Source organism: Marmota monax, unplaced genomic scaffold, assembly GCF_021218885.2.
Source record: "Marmota monax isolate L192 unplaced genomic scaffold, Marmota_monax_Labrador192_F-V1.1 WCK01_AAM20220418_F8-fsc00086, whole genome shotgun sequence".
Classification (NCBI taxonomy): Eukaryota; Metazoa; Chordata; class Mammalia; order Rodentia; family Sciuridae; genus Marmota; species Marmota monax.
The window spans coordinates 349116-376566 of NW_026693086.1; the positions used below are offsets into that span (position 1 = coordinate 349116).

Sequence of the window (27451 nt, forward strand, 5' to 3'; positions counted from 1 at the left end):
GCGAGGGCAGCCCAGCTCCCCCCACGTGTCGGACGGAGTTTCTCCACCAGCAACATGGCCGCTGCCTGACCGAGAGCCCGGCCGCCGCCGCCTCTGCAGCCCGCGGATACCTGGGCGGTTGCCGCCGTCCGCGCGCGGCCCCGGCGGAGAGGTGAGTCCCGACTTGGCTTCGCCGGGGCTCGGGCTCAGGCCGCCGCATACAAGGTGGGCCTGTGCTGGGTTCCCGAGTAGGCCGGGGAAGCCGGCGCCGCGCCGAGGGGCTGGGGGCCTCCCGGGACTCGGGTGGGAAGGGCGGGTAGCACGCCGGGTGGACCCCGGCCGCCCGCGGACCCCGACCTCTCGCCCGGCCTCTGGGCCTGGGAGGCGGCGGCCCAGGCTGGCGGCCGTGACTCAGGGTCCGGCCGCTCTGCCCCGCCCGGGCCTCCTGCGGGATGAGCACCTGTCCGAGGGCAGCCGCGTCCCGGCGTGGCTGCTCGTGGCGGCGGTGGCGGCGTGGTGGTCGTGAGGAAGGGGCCTGACCACCCGCGAGCTGGGCGAAACCGTGGACGCTGTGTCCCGGGCCGGCGCCGCTCTGATGGGCAGGGGGAGGGTGCCCGGGCCCCTCGCATCCGAACCCCACCAGCCCCCGCCGGGCCGGGCCGGGCCCGGAGTGCCTCATTCATTTGTGCAGGCTCCGGCTCCCGTTTGGTGTTTCCCGAGAGCAGCGCGGGGCTGCGGACTCGGGCTGACAGTTCAGTCGGTGGGCTGTCAGTAACTCAGGTCGCTTTGGTATGTCCGCAATAGAATCGATGGGCTTGAGGGCGCAAAGAAGGGATCTAAGCAGTCGCCCCGGTTTCCTCATCTGTGAAATGGGGATAATAGTAATTCCTGCCTCGTAGTTTGCGGTGAGGGCTAAATGGGGTAAGAAGGGTGTCGCTCCTGCTTGCAGGGCTTCATTTGTGGCTAAGGCTCCTACCTCCTTATATTGGAAGAAAACGTGTTGCCACGTAATAACAAACCTTCCCATAGGTTACATTTACACTATTTAATCGTGGCCGCAGAGTCCAGTGGCGATTGGTACTTTCCTTGTTTTGGCTTTAGGGATGAAAATAGGAAAGGATACCTAGGTGAGGCAATTCACGGTAGGCCCCCGACGGTGGGGCGCAGAGGTGGGATTTGAACCTCCACAGTTCCACTCCGGAGTCCAACCTCTTACCCACTATACCATACTGCCTTTTATCATAGATGTGAGCAGCACAGTAGTTATGAATGAGGATCTTTGCCATCAGACCCGAGTTTCTGCCTTGATCACACTGCTTTCTGGCACTGTGACCTTGGACAGATTACTTACTCTCTGACCCTCGTTTTCTCTCTTCTGAATTGGGGATGATAACATTTTGATTTACAAGGCTGATGAGAAGGTTAAATGTAATTTTGGGGGGGGGGTACTAAATTATGTGTCTACTTGGTGCTAGGCACTGTTTTAGGTATCAGGAGAACAGTAGTGAATTAAAAAATAAAGAAAAAAGTACTCATTCCGGGCTGGGGCTGTAGCTCAGTGGCAGAGCACTTGCCTAGCATGGATAAGACACTAGGTTCGAGCCTTACCACCACATGGAAAAATAGATAAACAACATGTCTTTATTTTATTTATCTTTAAAAAAAAAAAAGCCACCATCCCCATAACAACTTGATGAAGTCAGTATAATTATTATCTCCATTTTATGGTTGAGGAAACTGAAGTATTGAGAGACCTTATGGAATTTATATCCTAAGAAGACAGTCAACATCTAAGCAAAAAGTTCCAGGTTAAAGAGCCACTCAGAAAATAAATCATAGGGTTGTCTTACCTGGAAAGGGATTGGGGGAGGCATTTTAAAGATAGGCTGGTTAGAGCATCTCCAGCTCTGGAGGAGGAGGAGGAGGAGGCTGATTGTAACTAATAAAATGAGCAAACTGGGGCTTCACCTGTTGGAGACCCAGCAAGTAGCCCCTAGGCCAGGTGCAGGTGGTTAGAGGGAGACAGAAACAAGATAATGTAGGGCTTTACGGGGCCAAGGAAAGGATTTTGAATTTTATTTTATGTGAAAGTTGAAGGGTTTTGAGCAGGGGAATGATGTGATTTACTTATTTCCAGGATTAGCAGTTGCTGGGAAAACTAGAGGTAAGAGAGGAAGGCCTTAGGGAAACTTGTTAGGTCTATCTTTTGAAATTGCAGGTCAGAGCCAGGTGAGGTGACACACAGTTATTATCCCAGGTACTAGGGAGGCTGAGGCAGGAGGATCTTAAGTTTGAGGCAGGCTTGGGCAACTTTGTGAGACCCTGTTTAAAAATAAAAACAAGGGGCTAGAGTTGTAGCTCAGTGGTAGAGCACCTGCCTAGCATGTGTGAGGCACTGGGTTCGATCCTCAGCATCACATAAAAATACATAAAGGTATTGTGTCCGTATATAACTAAAAAAAAACAAAACAAAAAAAAGTGAAAACAAATACAAATTTAAAATTTAAAAAATTTAAATAAAATTTTAAAAAGCTCAGTGGTAGAGTACCCCCCTCCAAAGTCAGTTTAATTATAGGTCAAGATTTATTAGTGAGATGTAAAATGACCTTAGGTAGATTGTTGCTTGCATTTTATTTTTTAATTATTTTTTAATCAAGATTTTTTTTTTCATTGTAGATCGACACAGTACCTTTACTTTTTTTTTTTTTTTTTTGTGATTGTAGTGGTGGTTGTAGCTAATAAAATGAGCTGGGGCTTCACCCAATGCCTCACATGTGCTAGACAGGCACTCTACCACTGAGCTACAGCCCCAGCCCATAGCATTTTTATTTTGAATAAACAAGAGTAGAAAACATTATTGCATCACATAGTAGGGACAATTATATTATGTGAAACTTGCTTCAGTTATATAGTTGTGTGTATGTTCTGGGTCATTGGTATGAATCAGATTTCTTACTGTGGGTCTTGGGCTGAAACCTTTGAATGCCACTGAGTTGGATCATGTTGTCTGGGAGGCTGAAGGGAGGTGACAGCCTTTGCAGGAACCAATCATCCAGATCGAGGAGTGCCAGCTCTCCAGCTGAGAGGGCACCTCATCCTTCTGGGCGGATCTCAGGACTGGAGGAAGCCCCTAGGGCAAAATAATAGCTGTGAAAGAATGATTGCCACTTTGGAAACCTCCCAAGCTGCACCCTTAGTGCATGTGATCTGTTGCCTTGCCCACATGGAAGTCCCCAATCTGAGTTGTCCACAATGAGCCACAGAGAAGGTGGGTGTAGAACACAGGTATGTCTGTGCCAGTGCCACTGGGGCGGGGGTGGGGTGGGGGCTCCCCTCCATGCCTGTGCTGTAGCAGGTGCCTCAAGCTGTCAGTTTTATGCTCTTGTTTCCCCCCAGCCCTCCATCTTCTAACTGATGATGACCTGGTTCCCTTCAGTCTGACTTTCTTGCTTCAGATACTTCTTTGCTCAAAGCCCTTTTGTAGCTCCCTGTGACATGGCTTCCATGTGGTCCATTTTTTCAGATAACAAATAGGAATTGCATGCCTGCTGTGTGCCAGGCACTGGGGATATAGCAAGGGACAAAATAGACTAAGTCTCCGCTTGCCTGTGGTAGTGGGACAGATACAGAGTGTGAGCTGTCCCATGGTGATAGTGCTATGGAGAAAGGTGGAGCAGAGTGGGGAATTGTGGGGGTGGGGCAGGCAGGAGGTCTTAAAGGTGAGGTGATAATGGAGAAAAACCAAGGTGAAGGAGGGAGCTGGGAAGGGGTTAGCTGGTAGAGCAGTCACCGAAGCCAGAGGTGGGTTGAGAGAAGAGGAGGCCGGAGGCTGGTGGGAGGTAAGGCCTTAAGAGGTAAAGGGGCTGAGGCCTGATGAGGCCCAGGGAATAAAACAGACTGGCTCTGAGGGAGGTGGGGCACCCTTGACTGCTTTTGTTCGGAGTGACATGACCTGAGATGGCTTACTAAAGTGTGATTGGCCCTGGGGTCAAGCAGCTTGTACTGGGACAGGGTGGAAACGGGAGCCCAGCCAGGGGCCTGTCTGGAGCAGCTTAGACTGGAGAAGTGGCAGAGGAGTGGCCGATTCTGGCCATCCTGTGAAGATAGAACTCCAGGGTGCACTGTGGGGGAGGAGAAGAGAAATGGCAAAGATGAGGCCACTGTCCGCCTGAGCAGTCTCGGGTTTGGATGTGGAGTTGTAATAAGTAAGATGATCAGATGGAGCCTGGAGAAGGAAGGGACGTAGGTGACATTGAGTCCTGGGTGAAGGTGTTTTGGCCCTTTAAACATAAAATAGTTCAAGTAGAGCTGCTGAGGTCTGGGAACGGCAGGAAGGGTGGCCTGGCCCGCGCTCCTCCCCTCCGCGTTGGCCTGCAGCTTCCCTTTCTCCAGGTCCTGGGCCTAGCGCTTCCCTCATCTGGAATTCCTCCTCTTGCCCTTTCCTGTCATGGCTTGTCGGGATCCTTCTGTCCCTCAAGCCCAGCCCATACGCTCCTGCCCCATCAGGGAGGCCTTGCCTTCCACAGAAATCCCCTTCCCATAACTGTCACCTGAAGGCCAAAGGCTTGGATTTGAAGTCCATCATCTAACTGTGACTTGAGGCAAACACATGCAAAATGTCTCTGAGTTCAGTCTCTTGATTGGCCGCCTCCCAGGGTTGTTGCACTGAGTGTGAGTGAACAGCATGTGCAGGGAGTGGGCCAGCCAGCCTCCATCTTCCGGGCTGGCTGGGTTTGTTGCAAGTAGTCAGGAAGCCCACACGACCAGATCTTTTCTCGGGCGCAGCCAGCGTGTGTTGATTGGGGTCTGTTTGCTCGTACTCATTGCTTGATTCTATTTTTCTTTTTTTGTAAACGCAGTTGGAGGGTCAGTGTTTGTTGTGGATTCCTCCCTCTGGGTGCAGGGCCTGTGGAGGAAGGAAGAGGTGCTCCAGAAATGTTGGTTGAATGACTGGCTGACTGGCCTGGTCTCTTGCGCTCCTTTGCAGATCGAGTCCAAGGACTGCACAGCTGGCTCTCCCCTAGTATGGCCAATGAAGAGGATGACCCAGTTGTTCAAGAGGTAACTACTGCTGTTTATCCTCTGCTGGGGCTGCAGCTAGTAGGGCAGAGTTCCTTCCATATGTCCTCAGGCCAATCTAGGACCTGTTGGTGTCTAGGGACCCCTGATCCTTGCTGCAGCCAGACATCAGCATAGCCACTCTGGTAACCCTGATCTGGCACCACCTTACCAGAGGCCTTGCCTGACCACCCCTGGACTTAAGTTCGTTTGCTTTTTGCCTGTTTACCACTTCGTCTGCAAAGCCAAGTACAGTAGTACCTGGCACTTAATAGATACCCAGTGACTATTTGTTGAGTGAATGAATGGACAGGGCAGCCCTACCTTCCTGGGCTTACCAGATTCAGTCACTCAGCAATTGTTCATTAGATCCACTGTGTGCCAGGGGCTGTGACATAATAGTCGCAGTCCCTGGAAGCTTAGAGGCTGTGGACGAGTCAGATGAGGAAGGAGTCTCAGGATGCAGCCTGGGAGGCAGGCTCCAGAACTGGCACAGGAAGAGAAACTTGTTTATGAGCACTTACCCTTTGGAATTGCTTCACCCAGGCCGTGGACCTTTGAAAGCAGAAGGCAAAAAGTACCTGCATCTGCCCCTGACCTCCCGGTGTATGTCTGGAACCTGGCTTCCAGTCTGAAGGGCAGGGACAGGAGAAGGCTCCTGGATATGAAGAGAGTAGTTCTTCCTTGTTTGGGGGCTGCTGCTAAGTTTTTGAACTATTTGTGTGCATTTAAGCTGCAGCTACACTGCAGGAACCAGAGTTAGAGCAGGGTGATTGGTGATATCTTTGAGAACAGAGGCAGCTCACTTGGCACCAAGAGGCCCTGGTATGCTTCTGCACAGGTGGTGACTCTGTTGGATCCTCCATGGAGAATGAATGGTTGAGGCTCAGGAGGCAGGCCTGAAGTGTGTTAGATGGAAAGAAGAGTGTGTGCAAAGGTCCAGGGGTCGGGGAGAACACAGTTCATGTGAGAGCTGGGAAGCAGAGTGGGAAACTGCTGCCATATGGTGTAGTGGTGGTTACTGTTAGGAAGAAAGAGACGCCAGATGGGTCAGGGAGAGCTTTGCACACTACCTTAAAACGGGGTGACAGGCCAATCCAGGAGAGGCAGTGGGGAGGCACAGAGAGGAAATGGGGCATGTCTAAGCCCTTCCCCTGCCCATCTCTTAGAAAGCTTTGCTCTAGGAAGCATCCTGATCCAGGCAGCCCCAGGAACTGTGGTTAGAGTGAACTTGAGTGTAGGGACCAGGTGAGCTTTTGTCCCCCTCCTCTGGGGGCTGTTAGGAGTGAGTCCTGGATATAACCAGTTTGGTTTCCTGTGTTTTTATCATGACCTTAACTTTTTCCTCCTCCCCCAAACTGCCTCGCTGAGCCATCCCCTGACTGAAGTTCATGGAGCATGCACATGCCTGGGGTGGGCAGCACCTGTTCTGTGTCCTGTTAAGTCTTCCCCCTTGTTTCCAGATCGACGTGTACTTGGCCAAAAGTCTGGCAGAGAAGCTCTATCTGTTTCAGGTAATTACGGAACTTGAAGGTAAAGGGGGAGAGCAGGTGCTGGTGGAGTGGCTGTGAGTGGGCGAGGCCTGAGCACCTCACCTGGCTGAGACTCCTCAGCATGTGGGGTGAGGAAAGTTGGTTCCTTTCATTACTTTGGGTGGGTTAGGGTTGGTCTCTTTCAAAGATGGGGAAACGACAGCACGTGGAAGGCACAGCTGAACAGGGATCAAAGCTGGGGCTCAGAGTCAGACCCTCTGGATCGTGACCCATTTCAGTCAGGGCTTAGCTTCCGGCCCTTGGGCAAGTTCATTAATCTTTCTGTGCCTCCGTTTCCTCACCTACAAAGTGGTGATAGGAATGACACCGCCTTATAGGGTCCGTAAGGATCGGATGAATCCATATTAAAATACTCAGGGGGGCTGGGGTTGTGATTCAGCGGCAGAGCGCTTTCCTAGCATGTGCAAGGCCCTGGGTTCGAACCTCAGCACCACATAAAAAAATAAAAAAAGATATTGTGTCCAACTAAAAACTAAATATTAAAAATAAATAAATAAAGTGCTCAGGATGCTGCCTGGCTTGGAGCTGGCACTACGGTGACTGCTGCTGCTCTTCGAGGGCTCCCAGGGGCTTCAGGAGCAGCTTCAGGGCATCCTGGATTCAGTCCTGCCAGCTGTGATGCCCCCAGGTGTTAGCCCTGCCCCCAGGCCTCCCTGCCAGGCTATGAGCTTCCAGGGACTAACACCTATTAAGCATTTACTGTATACCAGCACCATTTAAAGCACTTTTTGTTAAGTTAACTAACGTCATCACAACCCTGTTGTGGTGGGTATATTTTTATAACTGTGTTGAGGTACATGCACTTCCCCCATGTAAGGGCACGGTGCAGCAGTCAGCGCCACAATCTATTCTCATACATTTTGGTCTCTCCATAAGAAGCCCCTCACCATCAGCAGTTCTTGGAAGCCCCCACTCCCATTCCTACCTGCTGTTCTAGGCAACCATTAGCTTTCTTTCCCTATAGATTTCCCTGTTCTGGACATACCATATAGATGGAATCTTGCATGTGGGGCCTTTTGGGCCTGTCTCTTTCACCTAGGGTTCTCCCATGTTGTGGTGAGTGTCAGTACTTCATTCTTGTGGCTCAGTGATACTCCATCGTCTGGATGAACTGGTCTGTTTATGCATTCATCAGTTGATGGCCATTTGGCTTGTTCACTTTTGGCTATCCTGAATTATGCTCCTGTGAACATCTGGGTACACATTTTGGTGTGGATGTTTTCATTTCCCTTGGGCAGAATGATGGGGTCATGTGGTAGTACTGCATTGGTCAGTGGGTGTAGTGGTGCATGCCTGTAATCCCAGTGGCTCCGGAGGGATCAGGAGTTCAAAGCCAGCCTTAGCAAGTTAGGGAGGCCTCAAGCGACTCAGTGAGAACTTGCCTCTAAATAAAATACAAAAAAGGGTTGGAGGTCTGGCTCAGTGGTTAAGTGCCCTTAAGTTCAACCTCCAGTACCAAGAAAGAAAGAGAGAGAGAGAGAGAGAGAGAGAGAGAGAGAGAAAGAGAAAGAAGTGTGTTGGTCATTTTAGTGCTTTCACCCCCATATTGCTCTTGAGCAGGCTGTGGTGGGCAGGGCTGTCCCCAGGATGGCCCTTCTTGAGGGCTTTGTCAATGCCAGCTGTGCTCCAGGCTATTCTGCCAAGCCGCCTGCTCCAGCCCAGAAGCAGGAGGAGTCACCGTATGGCTGTTAAGTGAGTTTTTAGGAAATGGCCATTTCCTTGGTTAGAATGCAGCTGGCCTGAACTGGTCCCCAGAGGGTGGAGTTCATGCTACATGCTGCTGCGTCTCCACCAGGCTCACCAAGGAGGCTGTCCTGGTGTTAGGCACTGAAGGCTAGGGTTTGTGAGGATGGGTCCAATCTCTGGCTCGTCCACCGGTGGCCACTGCAGGGAAGTGAGAAGGAAAGTACGTCTGCGAGGATGGATGGGGAAAGGTGTCCCCATGTAATCGGTGCACACTTCCAGTGTGAGCCAGTTACATGAAGGTAACTCCACACAGGAGTGCGTGGGGTCCGTCCGTGGTCGTGTATCGCACCCCCCACCCCCAACAGTGTGTGTGGGAAGTTCATATGCAAAAGGAGAGAGGATGGGAGCGTGGATCTTGAGCCCAGTCCTGGCCTGAGGAGCCCTTGGCCAGCCTTCTTTGCCTCTTTGCTTCCTTGTGGTTTCATCTTGCTTGTCCTTCTCGCCTGGATGGCCTGTAAGCTGGTAGTTAGACCTTGGTCCCTTACTCTCCCCTCCTGTGCTCTGTGGGTTGCTGGAGTCTGCAGGGCACCTGCTTGAGTTCCATAAGCCTAGGCACATCCCTCAAAAGTTTCAGGCATCATAAACTTGTCCTTGGGAAGGAGGCTGGGAGGAGCCAGTGGAATGGGCCTGCAGGCAGAGGTCGCGGAGCCTCGTGGGAGGGTGCATGGGGCCCTGGTACTCTTGTCTCTGCTTGGGGTGAGCTTGGGGCTGACTGCATATCTGACCAGAGCTCCTGAAGCCCAGCTCTGGTTGGGCTGGGCAGGGTGGACTGATGGCTCCCTTCCCCTCCCCAGTACCCTGTGCGTCCAGCCTCGATGACCTATGATGACATTCCACATCTCTCAGCCAAGATCAAGCCCAAGCAGCAAAAGGTGGGACTGTCCTGTGGGGGAAGTGGGACGGGTGGGGGTGTCTGAGGGGAGCTGACAAAACCAAGAAGACAGGGCCTTTGGGGACTGGAGGCCCAGAGAGGGAGCACTTGGAGGCTTGGGGGAACGGCAGCTGCAGGACCTGGAAAGCTGAGGGAGGGAGGGTTTCCAGAGGGGAGTGGATGGTTCAGGAGGAGTGAGGCTCCAGGTGAGCTGGAGAAGGAGAGCCTGTGTAAACGCAGGGTCCCAGGCGGGCTGCAGCGGGTGGGGGGCAGTGGGGGACAGTACGAGTGAAGCAGGCCCCATCTGAGGAGATCTAGTGCCCAGAAGGCATGAGGCGGTAGGGACAAGGAGAAGCATGCCCTCAGCCAGCTGCAGCTCTAGCCCCCCTGGTCACACACAGATGCTGTCCAGGACCTCGTCATCCTGGAGACGGATGTTTATGAGAAATCTTTCAAGTTTTAAAATGTTGGCACCTGATTCTGGTGTTTGGAAGTGGAGGGGGTGTGTGTGTGGGGACAGACGGAACCGCATGAACTACCTTGCTGCTCATGAAAAGCCACTTTGACATTTCAGTTGGTATTTGGGTTTGTGGCTCCTGGTGTGGATGGAAACCCAGGTGCCCTGGGGGAGGGACAGTCTCAATTCTGGGCAGGGACTGAGTTGAGGTGTCCCTTGGGAAGTTGTGCCTTGGGGTCCTCACAGCTGTGGGGGTGCTTGGTACCTCCAGGTAGAGCTTGAGATGGCCATCGACACCCTGAATCCCAACTATTGCCGTAGCAAAGGGGAGCAGATTGCTCTGAATGTGGATGGTGCCTGTGCCGACGAGACCAGCACGTACTCCTCGTGAGTCCCCAGGTCCCTAAGCCCTTCAAGCCCCACTGAGATCAAATAGGAGCTTTAAAAGGCTTCAAAAATAATCCCAGGGTTCGGGTTGTGGCTCAGTGGTAAAGCGCTCGCCTTGCATGTGTGAGGCCCTGGGTTCGAACCTCAGCACCACATAAACCTAAAAAAATAAAGATATGTATTCAACTACAACTAAAAAATAATCCCATTGGTTCCCTCCCTGGGCTCCTCACCAGTATCCCTGCTTTTGTGGGGCTGGGCCTGTCTTAGACCCTCCCCTCCTGAGCTAGCTCTTCTCTCCAAGTTCTTTCTGGGCTGCATGGGAAGCTGGCCCAGGGAGGGCCTGCCCACCACTCATCTCTTGATCTGCAAACAAGGCTGCCTGTTTTCTTATCCCCTGGCTCCCCTCCTGAGGTGGTCAAAAGCTGCCTTTGGCCTGGATTCCTAGCTGGTGCATTTCAGAAAGTATCTGGAGTCTGGTGCCCACCAGGTCCTGGCTCTCTGGAGCTTCCTTCCCCTTGACACCGGTTCCCTGTGTCCCAGGAAACTGATGGACAAGCAGACCTTCTGCTCCTCCCAGACCACCAGTAACACATCCCGCTATGCAGCTGCGCTCTACAGGCAAGGTACCTGGGGAGGGAGGGAGGGAGGGAAGGGCTGGGGCAGGGGGACCTTAAACAGTCTCATGTCCAGCTCCTGCCTCCCTGAACATTAGGCCCTGCAGGGACCTGGCAACATGGAAAAAACAAACTACAGTGGTCAGGACACTGGAAAGCACCAGCTCTGGAGACTGATAGGACTAGGGCTCCAAAGGCATTTTCCTTCTGGGATACATGTACATGGGCAGCAGAGCATAACTCTGGGGACAGGTGGTGAAATTTGTCTTTAAGCACAATTCCACTCTGAGGCAGTATCCACTTGAGACAAAAGCATGTCTACACAAAGAAAGATGTGTACACAGATGTTCACTGGCGCTTTCTTCATGATAGCCCAAAATAGAAACAACCCAAAGCTCCATCAGCTGATGCGTGGATAAACAGAATACACCTAGAGTGGACTGCTCTTTGGCCATATGAAGGAAAGGAGTGCTGCCACATGGAGTTTGTGGCCTCCACTTGACCCCTTTACATGGCATGAGAACTAAAGCTCAGTGGAAGAAGCCACGTTCAGGGGACCACACTGTATAATCCCATTTATACGAAGTGTCTAGAGCAAGCAAATCCACAGTGATAGAGAGTGAATTCTTGGTTTCCAGCAGCTGAGGGGAGAGTGAAGTGGGGATTGACTAGTTCTTTTTGGGGTGATAAAAATGTTCTAAAATTGATTGTGGTTCTAGTTATAGAACTCCATGAATATATTAACGTACTTTGAATTATAAACTTTAAATGGGTGAATTGTATGGCATGTGAGTCATAGCTCAGTAAAGCAAAAAAAAATATGCTTTATTAGTCTACAAAGCCAATGAAACTAATTTGAAAACTGAAGAAACAAAATGAGTAGAGTCAGACAGAAGTAGTGTCAGGGAACTCTAGGCTTCTATTTAGAACCGTGTCTCGGGGCCGTAGTTGTTTAGGGCCACAATCCTTAACTGGAAGGAAATGTTGTGGCCTTGGTCAGAGATCACACAGGCCCTGCCATTGGCCCGGGTAGGGCCACCTCTCCAGCCACACTGGCACTAAACAGACTCCTCACGGATGGGTGGGATTTTGACAGGAAGAGGTGGGATGTTGAGGTGGAGAAGAAATACAGGTGGTGGGGATGGGTGGCCAGGTGGTTTGGCAAAGACTTGGAGGGGAAAAGGATGAGGTGCTTGGGGTGGCTGAGCGAGCTGTGTGGGAGAGGAGTGGGGATGGGCGGGGGCGGGGATTGAGGTGTAGGAAGGGCTGGGAGTGGGCCTGAAAGAAGTGGCCGTGAACAGAGGTGTTCAGTCTCATGTCCTGGCCTGGGTGTCACTTGCTGTCCACTAGAATCAGGTGGAGTTGGGAGTGGCCCCTGGCTTGGCCATCACAAGACTCCAGGATTGCAGGCTGGAGCAGGAATGGGAGGCAGTTTGGTAGTGGGCCTTTGCCTTCAGGGGACTTAGTGACTCCCTTGAGCCAAGCTGGGTGTGGCAGCTTCATTCCCTAAAGGCGGGTTTAAACCTTTCTTCCTCTGCCAGGTGAGCTCCACCTGACGCCTTTACATGGCATCCTACAGCTGCGGCCCAGCTTTTCCTACCTGGATAAGGCAGACGCCAAGCACCGCGAGAGGGAGGCAGCCAATGAGGGTGAGCCCCGGGTGCCCAGCCCTGCTGTTTGCCCATGACTCTATGATTTAGATATGGAAAAGTGTATTCAGGGGGTCAGATGATAGTATGCTGAGCAGTACCCAGGCCTATGCCCACTAAGTGCTAATGGCAGCACCCCCACAAATCAGGACAACCAAAAATGTCTCCACATCTTGCTAAGTGTCCCCTGGGGGCAGAAGTGCCTCCAGGTGAAATGTCAATAGATCAGCATCTGCAGGAAAGTTCCCAGGCACCTGGCTGGGGCCCCCTGGTTGGGACCCCTGTGGCTGGGGTCTAGGGTCGAGTTGGGGCAAGGAGCAGCTCTAGTAGAGGCTGCAAGGCAGGGATTGCTTCTCTTGCAGCTGGGGACTCTTCACAGGATGAGGCAGAAGAAGATGTTAAGCAGATCACGGTGAGTTCTGGCCCCAGGCAGAAGGGAGCAGCCTGGCAGGCAAGACAGCAGGGTTGAGTGTCTGAGCCACGGACTTGCCTGTCTCTGGGGTGTACCAGGTGCAGAGCACCCCACCTCTTGAGCCTCCTCGCTGGGGCTGCCTGGAGGGAGTAACATGACCTCTTACACTGTCAAAGGATGACAGCCCTGTTCATGAAAGAGATGGGGTCCTGGAGCTTGGCAGGAATTACCTGAGCCCAGGTCCAGTGACCCCACACTGAGTTCATTCATTGTCTTTGTGATTCTGTTCTTCCAGTGGTGCCTAGGTGAACTGTTGCCCTCCCAGAACTTATTCCTGACTTTTAAAGATTATTAGAATATTTGCCTTCCACTGGTGGCTTATAAAGTGCCCCCAAGGGGATGGGGATATAGTTCAGTTGGTAGAGTGCTTTCCTTGCATGCACAAGGCCCTGGGAGGGAGGCGAGGGTGAGCCCCGGGTGCCCAGCACCTGGAAAAAAAACCCAAAAGAATCTTCTAAAGAGCCCCCCAGTTCAGTGTGTGTGGGTTAAGGCGAGTATTATAAGGAAAGTGCTACACAGATGGTGGTGCAGCCTGCACATGGCTCTGGCTGGAGCTGCTGAGGACTGGGGCACTGAGCCACCAGGGGGTGGTGCTCAGGTCACTGGGCGCTCCTCTGTCCTCAGTAACTCAGAAAACTCCCTGCCCTTCCTGGGATTTGTGGCCCTGGTCTGATGAGGCATGCTTCATACCCCAGGGTTATAATCCAGCCACCACCCCCAGCAGGCCACAGAAGCCGAGAAAGCTGCTCCCCAGCTGGGGTTGGTGGATCACAGAGGGACCTGGTTGGAACTGAATTTCACAGGGGCTGGTGACAGGAAATGAAGGGGGAGGTTGGAGTGGAAATCTTGTTGCTGTGGCATTTTCTGGCTTACTGTCGAGGGTTGGGACAGGGCCCAGGGAGGGTTGCAGGTCTGAGGGTGTGACCTTTCCCCATCCCACCTCCAGGTGCGATTCTCCCGGCCGGAGTCCGAGCAGGCCCGCCAGCGCCGAGTCCAGTCCTACGAGTTCCTGCAGAAGAAGCATGCAGAGGAGCCCTGGGTCCACCTGCACTACCATGGCCTGAGGGTGAGTCCTGGTCTGGGGTCCTGGGAGGAGGGCCCTGGACCCAAAAGTGTTGGAGTGGCCTCCATCAGCACCTGTTGTCTCAGTTTTCACTTATTTCAAGTTTTGTCATGTCTCCTTGGTAACATTCATGCCCCAGAGGAGCAGGAGGTGGAGATGCCAGCCAGCCTGCTGTGTCTGGTTGGGGGGTTTTGGTCCCCTGGGGTCTCCTGGAGCTTGGAGTCTTGCTGGGCTCACATTAGGGCTGGAGTTTGGTCATGTGTTTTTCACGCACCACAGATCCTGATGGTGGGCCAGGTGCTTCACTTGGTGTAGCTCTGGAGGCTGCCATCTGCCGCAGGTTCATAGTACCTGCCCAGAGGGATTTGTATTGTACTGGGTTTCTTCACATCCTTGAAGCTGTGTGTTGAGTGAGGGAAACAATTGAATAATTTAAAGCTCCAAAGATGCAGGGTTAGGGCTCCCCAGTGTATTTGTGTGGAGGAGCAACATTTCTTTGGAACCTTCTTGGAAAAGATTTGGATTAACAGAGCCTCAGGGTCAGACTTCCTGATAAATCAGACTCTGCTGATTTCCTGTGTGACCTGAGCAAGTTACATAGACTCTCTGAGCCTCCCGCTTACCTGTAAAATAGTACTGGTAAAAAAGTTGTGGAGTTATTTTGCGGAGGAGATGAGTTACATGTGTATAGCCATTGGAACAGAGCCTAGCATATAACAGGAGCTCAGTGAATGTTAGCTACCATCTCAGTCATTGTTGGTGGTGTTCCTACTTTATAGACCAGCACTGAGGCCAGGTGCTGGAGCTGGCAGGCCATAAAGCCAGGAGGGAAGGTGATTGAGGCCACAACACAGAGGCCTTGGGTGCTGTGCTCAGGAGGCTGCATATGGTCCTGTGATGCAGTCTTGAAGCAGGACTGCAGGGGCTGGCATGGGAGGTGATACAGGGGTGAGGCCTGGGGAGTCCAGGCCTGAGCACCGGCTGAGCCCTGCCCTGTCCTCCCTCAATAGGACAGCCGCTCAGAGCACGAGCGCCAGTACCTGCTGTGCCAGGGCTCCAGCGGGGTGGAGAACACGGAGCTCGTCAAGTCACCCAGGTGGGACTGGCTGGAAGCTGGCACAGGAGCCCGGGAGGGTCCCTCCAGTGCAGGTCCTCCCTGGGGGCTGCAGCCCTCCTCTATAGGGGAAGGGTGGGAGAGGGGCCCATTGTCCCTGGAGATGGCCGGAGAGGTGGCCTGAGAAGAGGTGATCTCCACTCTCTGTGGAGCTAGTGGCCTGTGAGCCGAGGTGCTGGGGGGTTAGGCCTCTGCTCTGCCCTCTTCCTGGGGCTGCAGCCAGGGGGGCTTCAGTCTAGCTGCAGCCTGTGCTCAGAGGCAGGGTTGTGGCAGGGACAAAGCCCACAGAGCCTCTGATACCTACCCTCTTCCCACAGCGAATACCTCATGATGCTGATGCCACCCAGCCAGGAGGAGGAGAAGTGAGTAGGGGCGAGTTGCCCTCCCTCCCCTCCCCCACCTGCCTCCTTTAACCCCCCACCTCCCTTTTCAACAGAGACAAGCCTGTGGCCCCCAGCAATGTCCTGTCCATGGCCCAGCTGCGCACACTGCCCCTGGCCGACCAAATCAAGATCTTGATGAAGAATGGTGGGTGCCACCCTCTGTCTCCCAGGGGCCCGCAGGCCTGCTGTTGGACAGACTGAATACCCAGGGGCAGGCCAAAGGCCCCACCTCCCAGAGCCTTTCCAGCTTTGCAGCCCCGTCCCTGGCTAGATAAGTAGCATCCACAGTGGTGCAGCAGCAGCTCCCTCACATGGGCTCCAGGCCGTCCTCTCCGCTCCCCTGCTAGGCAGCCTGGGCAGGTCACTGACCTTCTGAGCCATAGATCATCTATAGAGACTAGTGGGGGTTCTGAGGCTGGTGAGCCTCTAAAGGGCTTAGCACAGAGGCTTACGTGGGAACATGGACTCAGGGCATTTGCATAGTGCCTGGCTTCTGCCTGTTCTTCCTTGGCGCCCTCACCAGGCTGCACAGCAGGCACTGGCCACCTGTACTCACCCAGGCCCTTCTCGGCCTGAGTGGAGGCCGGAGCTCCCTGCCAGACTCCCAGTCTTCTGCAGAGGACTCTGACCTTCCCCGGCCTTGCCACATGCTCACTCGGGGGTCAGCAGAACACGGGGATTAAGGCACAGATCCTACCTGAGTTCAAGTCCTGGCTCTGCCACTTCCAGTCTAGTGATCTTGGTTGAGTCTTGAATCCTTTCTGGGCTGAGTAGTGACAGGTGCTCCCAGGTCTTCCTCAGTGGGCACTTACTCAGAGAGTCCTTGCAAGGGTGCAGAGATGCATGGTCCCCAGCACATGGCAAGCATCCAGTGAATGCCAGCCATTGCTGTTGTCGATACCATTGTTATTTCTCATGTTCAGGGGGTGTTATGTGAGCTTGATGCTATGCAGATACTTGGGGGAGAGGGGTAGGGCCAGGCCCCTCTTCCCTTGTCTAATGAGATGCCTGCATTCACCTCAGTGAAGGTCATGCCTTTTGCCAACTTGATGAGCCTCCTTGGCCCCTCTGTGGATTCTGTGGCTGTTCTGCGTGGCATCCAGAAGGTGGCGATGTTAGTCCAAGGAAACTGGGTGGTGAAGAGGTAAGGCACCTGCAGTGTCTCGCTGGGAGGGAGCATTCCATCCCTTTAAACTGAATGTAACTGCGCATATTTGGGGTTTAAAGGTACAGGGGTGCTTTTTGTTTATCCTACCTGCATTACATTTTATATACATTCCTAATTTCTACTGGATTCTTTTTTACATTTCCATTTATTCCTGTTAATGTGGAAGTTATTCTCCTAACATTTTTATTGGCTGCCTTACAGTTTGCAGCTTGCTCTCATGACTTGTTACAGTTGTGCATTAGTTGTTGCTTTTCACCCTTTTCTAAGAATTTAGAATATTTTATATTCATTTTCCTGACTCATGCTGCAGTATTTATGTATTTTAATTCTCTGTATATTTTAAACCCCAGAAGACTCCACCTTATCCAGTTTATGTTTTGTTTTTCTGGTACTGGAGATTGAACGCAGGGGTGCTGTATCACTGGAGCTCCTTCTCCAGCCCTTTTTACCTTTTATTTTGAGACAGTGTCTTACTAAGTTGCTGAGACTGGCCTCAAACTTGCAATTAATTATTTTGTCTCAGCCTCCCAAGTTGCTGAGATCACAGGTGTGCATCACTGTGCCCGACTTTAGAGCTATTCACGTGTTTGTTGAATTGTTCATCCTTGCTGTATACATCTGTGTTGCTCTCTGGTGTGAGTTCCTCTGCCTGAAGAATGCCCAAGCATTTCCTTTAATGCAGGTCTGCAAATAAGTGGTTTCCATCTTATCTGGAAATGTCTGTTTCACTTATTTTCTTGAAGGATATTTTTAATGCTGCGTAGGATTCCAGTTTGGTCATTATTTTCCTCTTATTTCTTGAAACAGTTACATGGCACTCTGACTTCAGTTTTTATTGACAGATTCTCTGTCAGTGTAATTCTTGTTTCCTTGTTTCCTGCTGGTGACTTTTAAGGATTTCTCTTCATTTTGACACTCTGCAGTTTCATTAAGCTGCATCAAAGTGTGGATTTCTTTTATATAACCTGTTGGATTCATAGGTCTTGAATTTGTGGCTCAGTAGCCTGTGATAGTTTCCCTTCTCCTATGATTCCTTCACCAGACTAGCTGCCTCCTCCACCAGACTATTAGTTTCACAAGAGTAAGGCCTTATTATATCCCTAGGGCCTGATATGATGCCTGGCACACAGCAGACCCTGGTAAATGCAGGAGGCTGCGTCATGTGCACACTTGAATGATAGTAACTTAAAACGGTGTAATACAAGATGTATGTGTGCCCCCCCCACCACATGCTGGGAGTTGAACCCAGGGGTGCTCTACCCCTGAGATAACATCCCCAGTTCTTTTATCTTTATTTTGAGCAAGGTCTCACTAAGTTGACTAGGCTGGCCTGGAATTTGTGGTCCTCCTGCCTCAGCCTCCTGGGAGCTGGGATTACATGTATGTGTCATCGTGCCTGGCATGAGACTCACTTTTTAAGTAGTGTAGTGTTAAGGTGAATAATCTGAAAAAATATAAATAGTTCCAGGTTTTTCCAAAAACTACTTAATTGCAAAAAGTACTTTGGTTGGTTGGCTAAGCAAATTGCAAAGTATATTCATGTAACAGCCACTTGGTGGTGTCTTTTTGCTGGTAAACAGATGCCTGGTTATTTCCTGAGTTACCCAAATTTTTCTTTATAGAAGAACTTTGTGATGACACGTCACCTATAAAAGAGGACCAAGTGTTTGCATTTATGCCATGGGTGAAGGAAAGCCAGGAAGGATCATTACCTGAGGACCCTGACCCAGAGAGGGAGGCAAAAGGACTTGCAAAGCAGCCACAGAACTGGGTCAGAACTCAAGCTTCACAACTCAGCCTGGGCTCTGTCTAGCACACTGCCCATGCTCCTGGAGGTGCTGTCCCTTGGAGTTAAGCATGTCACTGGGGCTTAAAGACAGGGACTCTTGGGTTTCTGATGTTCTGCCTGCCCAGAGTGCCTCTGTGAGCCTCACTTGACGTCCCCAGGCAGCTGCCTACAGGCCTGTGGGCCACAGTCCTTCTAAACCCTGTCTTTATGCCCCTGTTGTCCCTGTAAGGCGGTAAAAACTCACCTTCCTTAAGTAATCAGCTTTACCTGGGTGCTCCATACATGTGCTGTGCCCCCCGAGCAGATACTGTCAAGAAATCTGAGCGCACTGGAGGCAGAGACCTGAGGAGTGTGCCCAACTCTTTGGTCCAATACATGCTTAGTAGAGACCTTGTGGGTGTCCGCCGTCAGCACCTTAGGCCAGGTCCCCAGGGCTGAGCAATAGTTGGGAGGCCTCCAACAGAGGCCCCACAGGCCAGGGCTGGCCAGGCTGGTGGTTTGTGCTGGGCTACAGGCTGTGCCTGGAGACAGGATCAGGGTCATGCTGTCAGGATGCTGGAGCCCAGGTGCCCTGGATCTTTACCCTGAGTTCTCTGGGCCTGGAGTGCTTGTCCTGGTCCTGTTTTCTCCTGAGGCTTACACTCCTCTGACCTTGTTCACAAACATGCATTTGGGCAGCGGGTAGAGGCCTCTTAGCTGCTTCACCACCACTTTTTCCTGGTGCCTCACACACTTCACATATGGAACTGGGGTCCTGCAGAGAGTACTGGGCTCCTCTAGGCCCCAGGCTTGCCTGTCTCTGACTCCCTGCTTGGGCTGGGCCAGTCATGAGTGGTGAGTTGAGGGCAGGTGGGAAGACGACCTCTCAGGGTGGCCTGGGCTAGGCTGCTGCTTCCCACACACAGGCTCGTAGAGCCAGGCCTCTGAGGAGCTCTGCTGGGCCCAGCGGTGAGGTCTAGAAAAGTGTGGGAACTGACGAACCACCCCTCCTTGCTTTGGCAGTGACATCCTGTATCCCAAGGACTCATCAAGCCCTCACAGTGGCGTGCCAGCCGAGGTGCTCTGTAGAGGCCGAGACTTTGTTGTAAGTACCTGGGGCTCTTGGCCTCCCTGGGGGGGTATGGGTAGAGGACAGGGGCAGAGGACCTTGCCCCCAGCAGCGGGTAGCCCCACAGGCAGGTGTGTGAGGAGGCCATCCCTGTGGCACTCCAGACTCTGTTTTTTTCCTCCTCCCTCTGGGAATCCTAAGAGTCTTGTGCTTGTAGGAATCTGAGTCCCTCAGGTGAGGGGTTGCAGGTGGCTCCATTCTGGCCCAGGAGCAGCTTCTGAGTGGTGTTTTAAAAACTCTTGCCTCCATTGTTGACATGAACAGACCAAACTCTTGGTGCAAACTAGATTTCTGAGCTGTCATGAGTAATGGACAGTCGGCACCCTGGGCCCTCAGCCCTCTTGGTGCTGACTCTGGATGGGATTGTCCCAGCTTCTCCACAGTCCTGGTGCCTTTGCTTTGATGGTGTGTGTCCTGAGTTTGTGACTCTAGAGCTACCTTGTCAGCCTGCCCCATCCATATCCAGAGCTTAAATCCTTCTTAAGACCTTGAACCCTGCACTGCCCTCCTAGACCTTGGCATGAGTTTGGTAAACTCTGTCCCCTCGGAGCTGCCCGTGGTGATCTTGCACATGTTCACACGTAGATCCTGTCACACAGGGAACCTTTAGTGTCTGCACTTTTTTCCTGAGTGGAGGTCCCCACCTCTTTCAGCAGTTGGTGTCAAGTCCCCAGCTCTTTGAGTAGCATGTTTTTACCTGTGGGAGTCATCGTGGCTCACACTGGGCTCGCTCACCCATGCCCAGGTGCCCTTTGCCCATACCTGCCCTGTCTACTCCCACAGGCATGCAGATGCTGCCAGGTGGAGGATTTGGGAGAGGATCTGGGTTGGCTCTGAGTTATCGTAGGTGACACTTGTTCTTTCCCTGTGTCTTGGATCTCCACCCTCATCTCTCCTAGGCACCCCATCATGAGATTCAGGGAGCATGAGAGGTGCTGAGACAGAAGTGGTTACAGGGTGCTATGAGTGTCTGGGCCATAGCTGCTCACCAGAGCCTGGTTACCTCCCCAAGTCCTCATAAGACTTTGGAGGTCCTAGGACGCAACAGTGAGCCAGATGGGCAAAGCCCCTGCCCCAGGGAGCATTTTGGTTTTGGTGGGGAGGGGTGGTCCTGCCCTGGAGGATGGGACCCTGGGGTTCCTTCATAAAACAGAACAGGCTCAGAGGTGACATGACTGCCCAAGGCACATGGCTAGAAGAGTTGGGCCCAGGAGCCAAACAGCCTGGCTGACACCAGGCTCTGAGCCACACTGTACCCCCGGCCAGGCCTTCAGGACCGCCACCAGAGGTTAGGGGACAGTCTTAGGAGCAGCTTGCCTCTGAGGAGAAGCCCTGGGACATGCTGCTTTCTCTCCCACAGATGTGGAAGTTCACACAGAGCCGTTGGGTGGTAAGGAAAGAGGTGGCAGCAGTGACCAAAGTAAGTGGCATTCCTGGTAACCTGAGCCCCAGAGCCTGTTGTGGACTCGGGGTTTGCCCTGTCTCACCCTCCTGCTCCCCCTCAGCTCTGTGCCGAGGATGTGAAGGACTTTCTGGAACACATGGCTGTAGTGAGGATCAACAAAGGCTGGGAGTTCATTCTGCCTTGCGATGGGGAGTTCATCAAGAAGCACCCGGATGTGGTTCAGCGGCAGCACATGCTGTGGACAGGCATCCAGGCTAAGTAAGCAACGGGCCGCAGGAGGCCCTGTGCTCCAGGAGCACAGCCTGGCTGGGTCTGAGCGGTGAAGGCCACCACCTCCTCTGAGCAGCTAGATGCTGCTGGCTAACCCAGAATCCTCCAGCACAGGACTGGTGCAGCCACAGCCCCTGCTTGTGGGTTGATATGTGCTGAAGGGTTGGAGAGGAAAGGAAGTCACTCTGACCGGCATAGGGAGGAGAGGGCCAGGTGTCATTCCCCATCCTGGCCCTGGGGCTCCAAGTGGATGTGGGACTTGTGGGTGGCTGGGGGGTCTTCAGGGGACAGGGCCCTGCACATGCTGTCACCAGAATGTTGAAGACTTGTTTCTATTGTGAGGCAGATGGAATGGGATGCGGTTTAGAGTTAAAAGGGTTTATTCTTTTTTTCAGATTAGAAAAAGTCTATAATCTTGTAAAGGAAACCATGCCAAAGAAGCCAGATGGACAATCAGGTGTGTGGGGCTGGGCACGCACTGTGGTCCCAGAAGGGCTACCAAGAGCATCAGAGGTCAGGCCTGGAGAAGGGTTGTTGGGTCTCAGGGAAGGGTTGTCACCCTTCCTGTGCCCTCTCCCTTCCCCTCAGCCTTGGGCTGTGGCCTGTGTAGTCTGGGCTGTGCTGCGTCTGGGTCCTGGAGGCCTACTTAACCCCTTTGGGTCATCAGTGGGTGGGATGGGAGGAGCTGCTGGCAGGAACTCACAAGTGACCTGTTCTTGTGTGTCTCTGAATGTGGGAATTTGATTTCCCCACTCTATTCCTTCTCTCTACGGGACAGCTGAGTTTCCTATAGCAAGGTAGGGGGAAGACAGCAAGTGGCCGCCTGCTGCTGTCCCCTACCAGGCCCTGTGCTTTCCTGACCAAGCTGCCTCTCCCCGTAGGACCTGCAGGGCTGGTCTCTGGGGACCAGCGGGTCCAAGTAGCCAAAACCAAGGCGCAGCAGAACCACGCCTTCCTGGAGCGGGAGCTGCAGCGGCGGAAGGAGCAGATGCGGGCATCCACGGTTCTGCCTGGTGTGCAGATTAAGGAGGAGCCCCTGAGCGAGGAAGGAGAGGAGGAGGACGAGCAGGAAGCAGAAGACGAGGAGGAACCCATGGACACTTCACCCAGTGGCGGCCTCAACAGCAGGCTGGCCAACGGACTGCCTGCTGGGCGGGCAGCAGGCGGGGACAGCTTTAATGGGCACCCGCTCCCAGGCTGTGCTGGTACCCCTGTGGCCCAGGAACTGAGGGCCTTTGTGGAGGCCACTTTTCAGAGACAGTTTGTGCTCACGCTGAGTGAACTCAAGCGCCTCTTCAACCTGCACCTGGCCAGCCTGCCCCCGGGCCACACACTCTTCAGTGGCATCTCAGACCGCATGCTGCAGGACACGGTGCTGGCCGCTGGCTGCAAGCAGATACTGGTGCCTGTAAGTAGAGACTATGCTACCAGGGCAGGAGAACAAAACAAGGCCACCACAGCCCCATGGGAGGGCCCTGGGCAGGCAGCACAGAGCTGTGGGGAGAAGTCTGCTCACGGCGGAGGGGACTACACCCTGCCTGCCCTCTGCCTGCCCTGGGGAACTCAGCTGCTTAGAGTCTGTGTGGGGTGGGGGGCATCCTTGGTGTGAGTGTTGGCTCCTAGGTGGTGGCAGTGTGTGACTCAGGCAAATTGACTTGAGGCTGTGCCCTCATTTAAAGGGCAGTGCAGTTAGTTTTTGTACTGTAGGCCTTTGGTAAGGACTGCGTAAGATTGCTGAAGGCCCTAACCGCTGTCTGGCCTACAGCAGGGCCCCAGCAAATTCAGATTCTTCTTCCTCTGTCTGACTCCAGGAAGTGGGAGAGCTGACTTCTAACCTTAGTATTGTGGGTCTGTCCTTACGGCTACCACAGAGTTGAATCAGGTGGCCTCCCTGCCCAGGAGAGGCTCACTGACCAGCACAGCTCTTGGGCTTTAGGCATTTCTTACCAGGATCATGGGTAAGGAAGCAAATCACCCGCACCCTGGGCCTTTCCGTAGGTGGTAAGGGCCATCCAGTGGGGAAACAGCAGCACAGTGCTGGAGCCTGCTGTCCTTTGCTGTGACCCGAGGAATGGGTCTCTTAGTTACTTCCCAGCTCCAACAGCAAATAGGGTGAGGTAGGACTGTAGCTCTCTACAAAAAGGGAGTGTTGATGTGTCCAGGGCCAGGGTGAGAAGTACCTGCAGCCTTGTCTGATAGATGAAGCCCAGGGACATGCCTGTCTACATGAGGAATAGAAAGAGGACAAGAAGAGGCCCTGTGGATCCCAGGCTGGCAGGACTGTCTCAGGGGACACAGCCCTGCTGGAGGGGGCATTTCCTTGGTGAGGTCTTCTTTAGAAGGCACTGGGGTTTGGGGCCTCTTCCCACCCAGCAAGGGGTCTGCGCCTCTGTAGGCCTTCCTCTGTGCGCCAGGCGAGGGGTGGGGCAGGGTGTCTGCCTGAGGATAGTGAGGTGGCCCTGGGCCACAGGTGTGGACAGAGATGAGGATGTGTCTGCTCTGGCCATGTGCTATTTCCTCTCGGCAGGGCTGGCAAATGGAGACCTATGTGGAGCTCTCCCTCCCACTGAGATCCTGACATGAGGACCTTGTCATAGGCCTGTCCAGGATGGAAGAGGCCTCAGATCCATCCAGCCTTTTCTTTTCTACACGAGGGCACTGAGGCCTAGGGAGAAAAGTAGACTCAAAGACTCACCTCTTGGTTCTACTGTTTATTAGCTGTGTGGCCACTGAGTAAATCCCTGAGTCTTTTCTCATGGAGAAGGGACATAGGAATGCCTTGGTACTGCTTGGTACTGCTTTCTCTCTGTCCCACACAACCAGGTACCATAGGCCTGGGCTACTCTTTTTCTAGTTCTCCTGTGGATCGTGCTATCAAGTGGCATGGCTGGCTTGGCAGTCAGGCAAGGCCTCTAAGCCACAATCATACATGCCTTGTGGGAAGTAGTTGAAAGGCAAATTTGGGGAGCCCCTAATAAGTTATGGGAAAAGGCACCGGGGCACATCTGAGGGTTGACACTAGAGCTTTAAGCAGAGTTGAGCTAATGGCAAGCTGGGGGGAGATTAGAAGAATCTGGCTTCCCTGTCGCAGGCACCCCACTGGTGCCCTACACCCTCCTCTCACTGAAGCTCCTTCAGGCCCTGTAGCCAGTTCGAGGCAGGAGCTGGAATTGGAGCACACCTCCCTAGAACTGGGTTGGTACACCCAGTAGGGGAGAAAAGAGGTGGACAGGGCTCACAGTCCCCATGGAAAATGAATGACCAACTCATGCTTGGGCCTGGGCCAGTTTCCCCCACAGACTGCTGCTTCCCCGGATGAGCAGAAGGTGTTTGCCCTCTGGGAGTCTGGAGACATGAGTGATCAGGTAAGGTGACCTTTGCTACCATGCCAGTGGTTTAGGCCTCAACCTGTGGATCCCAAATGCTGGCCTGGGGGCTGACTGCCTCAGAATCACCTTTGGGAAAAATACATAGATTCCCAGGACACACTTCAGAGATTCAATTCTGTTCAGTAGTGGGGTAGTGGCCTAGCTATTCTACAGAGCTTCCTAGGGACTGTGATACCCAGCCAGGCTTGCAAATCACGGATGGAGCACGCTCCTTAGTGGCCTCTGTACAGAATCATGGATGCTGAGGTCCAGAAGTTTTCTTCTAAATTTTAAAGATTTAGGTAGTGAGCAAAGGCCCACCAAGTTCTGTCTCTGACAAGAAGGGTGAGGGTAGATGCCAGGTGGAGCCCTGTGTCTCCTCCAAGCCTGTGAGGTGTGCAGCTTGCAGCAGCCTCACTGAGTGAGACTGTGCTTTCAGCCAGAACTGTTGCCCTCTGGCTTTTCCTACTTCTACTGTGATGAGTCATAGTAGTGAGTGCACACTTTTATACATGACAGAATGCCACATGAGAAGCTGTTTTTCATTTTTCTGGTTGTACACAAAGTAGAGTCACACGGTTCGTGTCTTCATACATGTACCTAGGGGTAAGTGCACATTTAAAAACCAGAAGATTAAAAGCTCATGGACTCCTGTCCTGCCTGATGACACTAACAGTCACCCCCATGCTAATATACTATAAGCATATAGTATATATGTGTGTCACCTGTGGAGGAGGACAGAGCTCTGCTGTGTTAGAGAGGCATGGATGGAATTAAAACTTTCTGTTCATAGTAGGACCAAGATTAGTAACGTGCTGTGACTGCACATCTTAAACACATGTATTCTAGTGGCCGCACCTTTGAGTGTAATTCCCTGGAAGCTTCCCCAGGTGACTGGCTCTTCCCCATGTCTTGCTGGAATCTTGGCTTCCACCTCACACATTAAGGGGGCAGGGGAGTGCACACATTCTTTTGCCCTCAAGTGTTTGTCAGCAGCTAGGATTTTAGTAGAATAGCTAGGCCACTACCCCACTACTGAACAAATAATTTGTCCCTGAAATTGAATTTTGACAATTAACAGTTCTTAGGAAATTCTGAACGTGGTAGACTCAATCTTTCAACTTTCTGCTTTTGAGGGGATTGGTGCGGAATGCATTTTCCAGCATCCTGTTTCATTAATTTTGATGCCGGCTGCTCATCCTGAGTCCCTTTACCACCACTTTTGTTCCTGGGACTTGAGTTCCTGGGACTTGACTGGGGTCTGGAGGGATGACCAATGTTTTTAACAGGGACTGTTATCAGATGACCGTGTGTGATTATCTTGCGTATCTTGTTTGGGTGCTATTTTCATGACACATTTTTTGCTACTAAAGCATCGACAGGTTTTGCTTGAAATTTTTTCCAAAAATTACCGGGTACGCCGGAACATGATCCAATCTCGGTTGACTCAGGAGTGTGGAGAAGATCTAAGCAAACAGGAGGTGGATAAAGTGCTAAAGGTATGTCCATTTTGTACATACCCCAAGGCTTTGGGGCCTCACCCCCAACTGAAGAACACAGGTGCCTTTCTTCTTACAATGTGTAAATCTAGTCAGGCTCTCTGCTTGTGGGCAGTGTATTGGGAATAGGCAAGGGCTATTAAATGTCAATGGATCTTTTGTTTATGTGCAGTGCTGAGGATTGAACTCGGGGCCTCACACATGCCAGGCAGGCACTCTACCACAGAGCCACAACTCTAGCCCCCTATACTACTGATACCTACTGTCTTAAATATTCAAGGCCATATGAGTTGTGATTTGTTTACTATAGTGTTTATAAAGTACATTCATTTCATTTTAAAATATCCCTGAGGAAAGGGTGGCCCAAGACCCTAAAGAGAGATTGGGCAGCAGCAAATTTATTGTTTGTGTTCAATCCATAAATCAAGTATAAAAGTTTTGATATACTGGACATAGGTTTTTTTTATTCCTAGGACTGCTGTGTAAGCTATGGTGGCATGTGGTACCTTAAAGGGACAGTACAGTCTTGACAATAGTAGGAAACCACTGACCCAGCAAATCCAGCAGAGGTGGAAGTAAAGCCTCGACTTGCTTCAGAAGATGCAGAGCAAGAGGAACTGCCCATCTCATGCCTATGGCACTACGTGGTCCAGTGGACAGAGGGTATGGTCAGCTTAAATGAGCGCTCCCAGCAGAGACCAGCCGGATGGACCTTTTTTGCAGTACAGTTTGAAATTCCTGATGTATTTTACTTCATTCTCATAATAAAGAGAGTGTAATACTGACATGGGCAGGATGATGAAAATCATGGTTTATATTCTCCTTTTTAAACTTAATGTCAACAAAGTCAAAGTTATGTTTACAAGATGAAGAAAACCTCAAGGTTTATAATACTTAAAATGCCTAGAGGCCAATATTTAGTCTTAGGTGATCTATCTGCTAAGACTTCTGCCAATTTCATTAAACCAAAATGAATTGTTTTACTCTTGGATTTCTGTGGCCACTGTACCTTTTACAATAACCTACTTTATGTAGCAGTCTCAACTGTTTACACAAACCACAGCAAAAATTAGAATCAAATCCATCTACTCTGAAGGTTTGCATTTTTTTATGCAAACCAAACCAGGTAAGTATGAAATGATGTATAAGTGCGGTTATCACACTTTAATGTAAAAGATTTATATTTTGTGTATTTTTAAAATAAATGCTAACACTAAACTGGCATCATGGTGCTGCTGTCTTCAGATGGTTATAGGAAGGCAATATCTGAACTTTCAAAGCATTAAGTGTACTAAAGAGGGGAGGGAACAAACTCCCTTAGAGCAGCCCTGTCCAGCAGAAATCTGAGTCATGTTAGTAGGTGTAATAAGTATGTTTTGCATTGTTTTTCTCCCAAGTCTTCAAAATCTGGCCTTTTATATTCAGTGTGGACTAGCTATAATTTACATGCCCAGTGGCTAGTAGTAAATGTAACTAGACAGCATAGACCTGGAGG

General features: G+C 51.9%; 1 protein-coding gene across 4 annotated transcripts; it reads left to right on the forward strand.

Moving 5' to 3' along the window:
* Positions 1 to 27180, forward strand: Polr3e (RNA polymerase III subunit E). 4 transcript variants are annotated; one of them, XM_046454518.2, is made up of 21 exons: positions 1 to 151; positions 4967 to 5040; positions 6501 to 6551; positions 9131 to 9208; positions 9936 to 10051; positions 10595 to 10677; positions 12210 to 12317; positions 12680 to 12729; positions 13736 to 13855; positions 14863 to 14948; positions 15284 to 15328; positions 15403 to 15494; positions 16373 to 16493; positions 19309 to 19390; positions 20775 to 20834; positions 20920 to 21077; positions 21485 to 21546; positions 21971 to 22497; positions 24377 to 24454; positions 25831 to 25956; positions 26430 to 27180. In XM_046454518.2, the coding sequence occupies exons 2-21, from the start codon at positions 5005 to 5007 to the stop codon at positions 26484 to 26486; spliced, it is 2136 nt and encodes a 711-aa protein (XP_046310474.1). In that variant the 5' UTR covers positions 1 to 151; positions 4967 to 5004; the 3' UTR covers positions 26487 to 27180. The 4 variants fall into 4 exon arrangements, with proteins under 4 accessions (XP_046310474.1, XP_046310475.1, XP_046310476.1 ...); XM_046454519.2 differs by having other exon boundaries at positions 13 to 204; XM_046454520.2 differs by lacking the exon at positions 1 to 151 and adding an exon at positions 8590 to 8790.
* The last annotated feature ends 271 nt before the right edge of the window (positions 27181 to 27451 follow it).